Source organism: Pseudopodoces humilis, chromosome 10 (genome assembly GCF_049639895.1).
Source record: "Pseudopodoces humilis isolate 2021_Gansu_Grassland_sample_001 chromosome 10, ASM4963989v1, whole genome shotgun sequence".
In the NCBI taxonomy this organism is placed as follows: Eukaryota; Metazoa; Chordata; class Aves; order Passeriformes; family Paridae; genus Pseudopodoces; species Pseudopodoces humilis.
The window spans coordinates 324686-332949 of record NC_142209.1 but is presented as its reverse complement, the minus strand read 5'-3'; the positions used below and the strand labels follow the sequence as shown (position 1 = coordinate 332949).

Here is an 8264-nt window from a genome sequence, read left to right as displayed (position 1 = left end):
TGCGGAGTGGGCGTGGCCACAGCGTATGGGCGTGGCCTCTGCGCCGGGCTGCGTCACTGGGGCGTGGTCATGGGGGCGTGTCCCTCTGGCCCCGCCCCCCGCGCTCGGCTCACCATCACGCCACCGGGGCCAGGCCCCGCCCCCCTGCCGCGCTCTGATTGGCTGCGGGGCGGGGCGGGGCGGGCCCGGGCGCGCGCAGCGCTTAAAGCGCGGGGGCGGCGGGCGGGGGGCAGCGATGGAGCGCGTGGTGCTGGTGACCGGGGCGAGCGGGTGAGCGCTGGGCCACGGGCCACGGGCCACCGCCGGGCCACGGGCCACCGCCGGGCCACGGGCCACCGCCGGGCTGGGAGCGGGAGGGGCGGGCTGGCCGGCCGGGCAGGGCTCTCTCTGACACCGTCCCGTTGCAGCGGCGTGGGGCTGGCGCTGTGCCAGCGGCTGCTGGATGAGGATGGCCGCATCCACCTGTGCATCGCCTGCCGCAACGAGCAGAAGAGCGAAGCCGCGCGGGACCTCATCCTGGCCACCCACCCCTCCGCACAGGTGTCCACCGTGGAGGTGGACCTGGGTAACCTGGCCTCCGTGCTGCGGGCCGCCCGTGAGCTCCGCTGCAGGTACGGGATCTGCCCCCATCAGCCCCCACCCCAGCGGACAGCCCTGACCCCCCCTCCGAACCCGCCTCCTGCGCTCTTCTCCACGCAGGTTTCAGCGCCTGGACTTTGTCTACCTCAACGCTGGGATCATGCCCAACCCGCACGTGAACTTCAAGGCTCTCTGGCACGGTCTCCTCACCGGGTAGGAGATGCTGCCGGGGGTCCCGGTCCCAGCCTGTGGGCAGCATGGGGAGCTGCCATCCCCAAATGTGTCCTTGGGTCCGGTGCTGAGGAGCCCGTGTCCCTCCCTGGTGTGAGACAGAGCCCATCCCTGTGCTCCCGTGTGCGGGGTGGCTTTGGTGACTGAGTGCTCTGCTGGGCTGGTCCTGATCCCAGCTCTGAGGGTGCATGGGGAGGGCCAGAGGTCACCCAAAGCCTGCAGCCCCTGCACGAGAAATGCTGCTCTGGTGAAGTCTGTGTCTCTTTCCCGTTGTTGTGATGCCAGGGTGGGTTTTTGTAGCTGTTCAGAGCTGTGGGTCTCAGTGCTTTGTGAAGCTGGTGGTGTTGGTGTGGGTGGCACGGGGAAGCTGAGCTGAGGAGCAGTGACTTGTGTCTAGCAGAACTGCTGGGCTGTTGAGCACTGGTGCCAGACTGGTTTTCTTGCCTCCATTAGCTATGGCCTGAGGGCCTGCTTCCATGCTGGAGCTTGATTAAGTTATCTGAGTGTGAAATGAGGGAAGGAGATGTTGGTAACAGTACTTTACCAGGGGAAAGTGAAGGAAGGGACAGATCTTCTCTGGTCTGGTCAGTATTGAGGCCCCTGTGGATGAAGGACCTGCCATACTCCGTAGACCTTTCCCATCTGTTCTTTCCATGGTTTGATGTTGCCCTCGAAGGTGAAGCTGTGCAGTGCCTGTGAGGTGGGGCAGTGCTGGGTTCCTCCTGGCACTGTTCCTCACCAGCTCCTGCTCTTGGCTTCCAGGAAGGTGCTCCACATGCTGACCACCGCAGAAGGCATCATGACCCAGACGGACAGGCTGAATGGAGATGGGCTCCAGGAGGTGTTTGCTACCAACCTCTTTGGACACTTCATGCTGGTGAGGCTTTGTGGGAAGGTTGAACCCTCAGTCTGATGTCTGATGTGGGTAGGGATGGGTCTGGGCAGCACAGATCTCACGGGTTCAGATGCTGATGAAGGCTGCAGTCTGACAGATGAAGAATGACAAGGGTAAAGGCCTTGACATCTGTTTAAATAGCACTAAATGGTGACTTTTGTTGCAAGAGTTAATATAATTTTGAAGTTACTTTAGTGAGCCAGCAGACAAAGGTCAGTCATACGTAGTTTTCAGTCTGGTGGGATAAATACTAAGGCTTGGCTGTATTAAATTCTGAGGTGCTCAACGGAGCTGTCCAGCAGAATGACAGCTGCTTGTACAAGTGTCTCCTTTTGGCTAGTCTAGGAAAAGCTGGCTGAGAAAGCTGAGAGAAGCTCACAGCCTTGGGTGCTGTAAAGTTATACCCTAAGATGCGTTAAATAAGTTAAGGATTCTTTTTCCAGGTTCGTCAGCTTCAGGCTCTGCTCTGCGGTAACGAGAAGCCCTCACGACTTATCTGGACCTCCTCCAGCAATGCCAGGGAGTCTGCCTTCAGCCTCGCTGACTATCAGCATGCCAAGGGGCAGGAATCATACAGTTCCTCTAAATATGCTACTGACCTGACAAGTGTGGTCCTGAACAGGAAACTTAATGGCCAGGTGATGATGAGGTTTGCGTTGCTGCAGGGACCTAATGAGCTTCTGCTGTTTGTAATTATCATGACATTGTTGTTACCTAGTTGCATTCATAGCAATCTGGTGCGTTCCTTAATGCACAGGTAAGAGCTAAACGTGGCTGGGGCTGAACTGGTGGTGTAGGGGGTGGAGAATCTGCCAGAGAGATTGCCAGATTCTGCAGTTCTTGCCAGGAAAACTTCCCAAAGAGGGAGATTCTGGGAGCGGTTCTTACCTTGCAGGCTCTTCTCTTCAGCTCAGAGTTGGTGTTAAAGAGCAAAGAGCCTCTGCTTTTTTCAGGTGTCCCTGCCCATCAGCACAGGGCTGCTCTGGCAGTGCAAGCACTGGAGCTGCAGGCTGTGCTGATGGCTCTGCTGCTGCTCAGCTTTGTCTCAGTGAGCTGTACAAGCAGCTTGCCTTCCCTGTCCTGGGGGATTGATGGATTTTGTTGGCAGCTGCAGCCCTGGTCCAGCAGGTTGTGCCATTCTCAAACACTTCTGGGGAAAATGGTTTAGTCCCAAAAGGCTGAGCTCTTCTATCTTAAAGAAGAGGTAGCCTTTGGTCTGAGAGGGCTGTTATTTGTGGGATGTCTGCTGTGGCTGCTGACCTGCATGGAGATTGCACCAGGAGGCTGCATTTCCTATCCTGGGGCTTTGAAATGGGCACAGATGTAACACAAACATTTCCAATCTGGGCCTCTTAAAAATCACTACATCCAATTGCTCTCTGCTCTGTACTTAGTGGAGTGTTGTTGTCTGTACACACCCTGTCTTGCTGTACTGGGAGGGAAGGAGCGTGAGCCATTCTTTTAGCTGTGGTGTAATTGCACACTGACTTGGTTTCTTCTCTGCAGGGTCTGTATTCCAGTGTTGTTTGTCCTGGGCTCGTTATGTCCAACATGACCTACAGAATTTTGCCTGTTTTTCTGTGGAAGCTGCTAATGCCCATCATGTGGTTGGTGAGTGGATGTCCTGTGACACACTTCACTGCAGCCTTGCTGCTGCCTGTGTTGTTACAGATTTCTTCCTTCCGTTGGGCTGGGCAGGCTGGGCCCTCTGCAAACCTTCCCTTTCTCCTCTCGGGGCTCCAGTTTCCAAGCTGAGTTGGGAGCTGTGGTGCTGGGCACTGTGCAGAGGGGCAGGGCTCAGCCCTGCAGTGTTTGTCCAGGCAAGGTTTGCCAGTCCTGCTGGTGGAACACCATCAGCTTGCTGGCAGCAGAGCTCAGGATGTGGCCCCAGCTTGGCCCCTGTGCTTTGAGATGCTGTTCATTTCTAGAACAACCTGGTTTCCAGTGTTGTTCTTTCCATTCCTCTAGAAGGCAGTGTTGCTTTTCTCTTTCCAAGCCCATGGAAAGCAAAGCCTCCTGCTCTCTGTTGCCTCTCCCCCTGCTGCCCCAAAAGTTTCCTTGCCTTTCTTCCTCTGGCCTTCATCTTTCCAGTTTCCCTGCAGCCCTGTCCCTGGAGGCTGCCTGCTCTGAGCCTTGGTGCTCTCCCTGCAAGAGTGGCCCTTCATCTCAAGCTGCCAGCTTGCAGCAGCTGATCCTGATGGATCACATTTCTCCTGGCAGCAGAGAGGCAGTGCCTCCTCAGTTGTCCTCAAAGCTGCCAGTCCTGCCCTGAGACCTTTCCAGAAGAGGCACCTGTGGTGTGTGTGGGCTGTTGCTCCTGCCTTGGGGTGAGCTCATCAGGGAGTGACACTTGCTGGGGCTCCAGAGAACGCTTTGTGCTGATAAAGGGATGCTTTAGTCTGTGTGCAGTGGTACCCACTGCCCAGTTTGAGAGGCATTTGTACCTCTGGCAGGTTATCTGGAGTGTTTGGGCTGCTCAGGGCTTGCCAACAAACCCTGGGCCACAGTACAGATTCTGCCATGTCCTTCTTTTCCCCTCAGATCCGATTTTTTGCCAAAACTTATACTCTGACACCCTATAATGGAGCAGAAGCTCACGTAAGTACTTCACAACTTGATTTTAATATTCCTTCCTTCTGGGTGGCTTCTCTGGGGTCTTGTGGCTTGAGCAAAGAGGCTCTCAGCAAGGCTGGTGGGTGGTGCTGTGTTTGACCCCCAAACACCACAGCAGGGAGCAGCCTTGGGCTGATCTGCCCCTTGGTGCTCTATGAGCTCCATCCAGTAGCTATAAAATAAATGATCTTGGCAGAACGTCCTGTCCAGGGAGAGCCATGTGCAGCACAGGGGGTGGAGGTGGGTGATGGGGGGCACAGCGTGTCTCAAGCACAGTGGGAGCGAGTTCAGCCGTGCTGAACTGCTTTGGCAGTGTTACTCCTGGCTCAGGTGGGTCACATCTGAAGGGGGGCCAGCTCAGAACCTGGCATGTCACAGCTCCCCCTGCTTGGTGGGAGCACCTGGGGTGTCTCCTGTGTCTGCTGGCAGCCAGGCTGGGCTGGGCAGGCGTGTGGCTGGACTTGCACACCTTTGTGCTGCTCTCCCCAGGTGTGGCTGTTCAAGCAGAAGCCAGAGTACCTGGATTCTCTTGTCAAGTACCACAGCTGCACTTCTGGACTGGGGAGATGCTACGTGGAGCCTCGGAAGGTGAGTGGAGAGGGAGCTCCCTGCTGCAGGGGACTTGGCTGGGGCTCTGTCATGTGCTCTGCATGGGAGGGCTGGTGCCAAGGGTGTCCTGTGCCTGGGGTTTCCACTCCAGGAAACACATCCAGGGAGATGCTTGTTGAATGCTAAGCAGCAGGAAGGGGATGTGGGGTTATCTGCAGTGTTTCCTACAGTAACTCCTGGCTTAGGCTGGAGCCTGGAAGATAATGGAAGTGATGATCAGAGCATGTTAAGTGTGGAATGATGTTCTGGCTTATGCCCTGGTGACAGGTGTCTTTAGTTGGCTGTTTGTGAAGGTAGCAGCTCTGGAAATGCCCTCTGCTTTTCCCCAGAGCTGCTCTCAGTGTCTGCACTGGCTGCCACCGAGGAGGTGATGGTCTCACAGTGCTGTTTTCCTTGTTTTCCAGATGGATGTGGATGAAGACACTGCTGAGAAATTTTACCAGAAGCTGCTGGAACTGGAGGAGCAGACTCTAGAGAAATACCGTGATCTCTTAGATTAAGTAAAGCCATCTCAGTGGGGTGAGAGTCTTGTATCAGTGACCTGGGATTTCTTCATTCTGGTGCTACCTGTGTTGCCAGCCCTCCTGCAGGCACACAGCTTCAGACACAATCCATCTTCCTTCTCCACAGAAGGTGAACAGTTCCTGAAAATGGAAGTGTGAAAGCTGAAGAGAAGTGCTTAGACCTTTTGCTATGAGATTTTTCTTTAGGAGAAACTGGAGACCTCGAGTAGGCAGAGTCTGTCTTCACACAGTTGCAAAGCAGTGACTGAGCTGTGCGTGGCTCGGGAGCAGCCTCAACCCCTGTGGTTTCCATCTGGCTCAGGGCAGCACAGGCAGCAGTCTGGGCTGCTGCCCTGCATCCTGCCTCTGCTGGCGTTTGTAGCTGGCTCAAACACATCTCCTGTGGCTGATCCTGATGTACTTGAAGGCTCACCTTCAGCAGAGCTGCCCTTGTTCATGGAACTGGGGCTGGCTGTGCAGACCTGCTCAGCAAGCTGGAGCCTCTCTGGCAGGCAGGGTCTGCCCAGCAGCTGAACCCAAGCTCCTGAGGAGCACACGCCTGCCTCAACTGTGAGAACAGATGCCTCGCTGTCCCCTGGGTACGGGCACTGGAGGGTTTTAACCATGACTGGCTTGAAAGGATGATGCTGACCTGGACTCGGGGCCAGTGTGCTCTGTTTAGAGCAAGAGTGAGAGGTTACCATGTTCTTTTACCTATTTAACTCTTTTTATATAAATCTGTTGTACCAACCATTCTTCCTGTTGTTTATCTGGGGACCTTCACCAAGTACCTGCCACCAAGTAACTTCAAGTGCTGTAATGAATAAATGACTGAAACTGGTTTGTCCTTGATGCAGTGGTGTTTTTATTCCAATATCCATCTACCTTTGACTTGGAGGGCTGGAAGGAAATTGAAATTGTTGCCTTGTGTGTAAAGCTGTGCGTACCTGGGACGCGTGGAGTCTGCCACAGAAGGGCTGGTAAGCCAGAAAGGTGGTGACTTCTTTAGTAAGGAAAGACATGAGTGATTTCTGAAGATTCCAGCGTGGTTTTGTGTGCTAAGCACCTGTGGGAAGCCTGAGACTATTTCCCAGCCTTAGGCTCCTGGGAGATGTCTCTGGTGCTTGCTCACCCTGCTCTGTCACATAATTAATTACGGGTTTAATGCTCCCTTGGCTGGGGCTGGCTGGGGTCAGGTGAGGTTAGAGGGAGGCTGTGCTGGGTGCCCACAGAGAGGGGACTCTGGGCTCTGGGTAGGAAACCTGCTGGCAGAGCTGGCAGCCAGGACAATCCAGGCTCTGGGTGGAATTGGCCTGTGGGAATACAGAGTTAAAGAACCTTGCTTTCATTTTTTAACTTCTTCCCATCCTCTGCTGGTTTTGAGCAGAGCAGAGGGGTGGCACCAGCAGCAGAGGTGTCTCAGTCTCGAGTTTGGGGCTGAGATCTCCCAGCTCAGCCCTGTGTGAGGACCTGAGGCACCAGCACTAGTGTGGGCAGGCTCAGGTGCCTCCCTAGGCTGAGCTGGCTTTTGGCCTGGCATGGAACAGAATGAGGAGCTGCCCTCTGTGGGGTGGTGCCTCCCTCAGCTGTGGCTGTTCAGAGCTGGGGAGCAGATTGGGCTGGGCCTTTGGTGATGTTTATTTCAGTGCAGTAAAGCCGGTCCCAGCACCAGACCTGGATTCTGTGGCTTCGTTCAGCTGCGTCCTAAAATGCCCTGGGACCAAACCCCTGGTGCCTTCCCTTCTGCACAGGGAGTGTCAGTGGCTGGCTCTCTTCAGCTGGGGCTCCTTGGTCCCCACAGCATCCTCCAGCAGTCCTGGGCTCCTCGCTCTGGAGAGCAAAAATCACCTTGCCTCGGCTGCTTGCACTGAGAACCTCGAGCTTTGCTGTAACACCAGCTCCAGCTTTAGGATTGCCACCTGCCCCAGATGCAGAGGCACTCAGTCATTTGTCATCCCTGCCTCATTCTGTCTCTGGGCTGAGATAAATGAAATGGCAAGTGTTACTCAAAAGACAGCCTGACACAATGCTTCTGAGCTGAGTGATCACCTGTATTGCCCTGTGTCAGAGCTGAAATCCCGTGGCTGGGTGACCTTTGCCTCTCCAGGAGGGGAAGGGAACGGGATGGAAGAGAACAACAAGGACTGGCATGTCCCTGTAAACAGGTGGATGGAACACCAACAAGCCAGCTTGTTTGGAAAGATCCAAGCTTAGTGGATGGCAACTTTGATGTTGAAAATCTTGGTGGGGAGAGGAGAGACATAACTCTGAGGACCTGGGTGAGAAGCAGGGAGCAAAAGCCCCTCTGAGAGTGTTGCAGCAGCGTGACCTGGCTGGTGGCAGGGAAGAGCCAAGAGGGACCTGGACCTGGTGGATTTTGCTGAGAGTTTTGTAGAGCCAGGACTGCCCCCAGGGTCAGGGAAGATTGTCAGCACCGCTTCAAAACATGGAGCTGTGCTCAGAGGAGAAATCAAAAAGGGAACTGGCGGATGATGCCTGTGAGAAGAATCAGTATGAGTGTTAAATTCCTTGTTGAGCTCGTCAGTCGATGCTGCTGTGCACGAGCAGAGCCTGGGGAGGCTGTGATGCTGTCATTAACATTTTTGGCACCAGCAGTCAGTGAGGAGGGCCTGGAAAGGCCAGAGTCCCCCTGCAGATGCAGGGGTTTGTACCAAACCGAAGTGCTAGCAGGGGAGGGAGCGGGGCAGGCAGGTGAGGCTCACCTTGAGGCAGAGCAGCTCGCTGTGCGCTCATTTCTCCCTCCAGGCTGCCCCAAGCCCAGCAGGCAGGAGCGAGGCCTGGGCTCGGGCTGTGCAGGGCAGCACAGCTGCTGG

The 8264-nt window shown here is 55.4% G+C and overlaps 1 protein-coding gene across 2 annotated transcripts; it reads left to right on the top strand.

Annotated features, from left to right (window-relative positions):
* Positions 1-180: 180 nt before the first annotated feature.
* Positions 181-6282, top strand: HSD17B7 (hydroxysteroid 17-beta dehydrogenase 7). 2 transcript variants are annotated; one of them, XM_014257532.2, is made up of 10 exons: positions 181-270; positions 408-611; positions 700-792; positions 1573-1687; positions 2149-2343; positions 3212-3316; positions 4247-4303; positions 4808-4906; positions 5332-5446; positions 5558-6282. In XM_014257532.2, exons 1-9 carry the CDS (start codon positions 236-238, stop codon positions 5425-5427), a joined length of 999 nt encoding a protein of 332 aa, XP_014113007.2. In that variant the 5' UTR covers positions 181-235; the 3' UTR covers positions 5428-5446; positions 5558-6282. The 2 variants fall into 2 exon arrangements, with proteins under 2 accessions (XP_014113007.2, XP_005528694.2); XM_005528637.3 differs by having other exon boundaries at positions 5332-6282.
* Positions 6283-8264: the final 1982 nt, after the last annotated feature.

Bases quoted from the DNA above. Each gene is read 5' to 3' on its own strand.
- HSD17B7 (XM_014257532.2), top strand. From the start codon at position 236: ATGGAGCGCGTGGTGCTGGTGACCGGGGCGAGCGG. The intron at 612-699 runs GTACGGGATCTG...TTCTCCACGCAG, and splicing joins GCCCGTGAGCTCCGCTGCAG to GTTTCAGCGCCTGGACTTTG. The intron at 1,688-2,148 runs GTGAGGCTTTGT...TTCTTTTTCCAG, and splicing joins TCTTTGGACACTTCATGCTG to GTTCGTCAGCTTCAGGCTCT.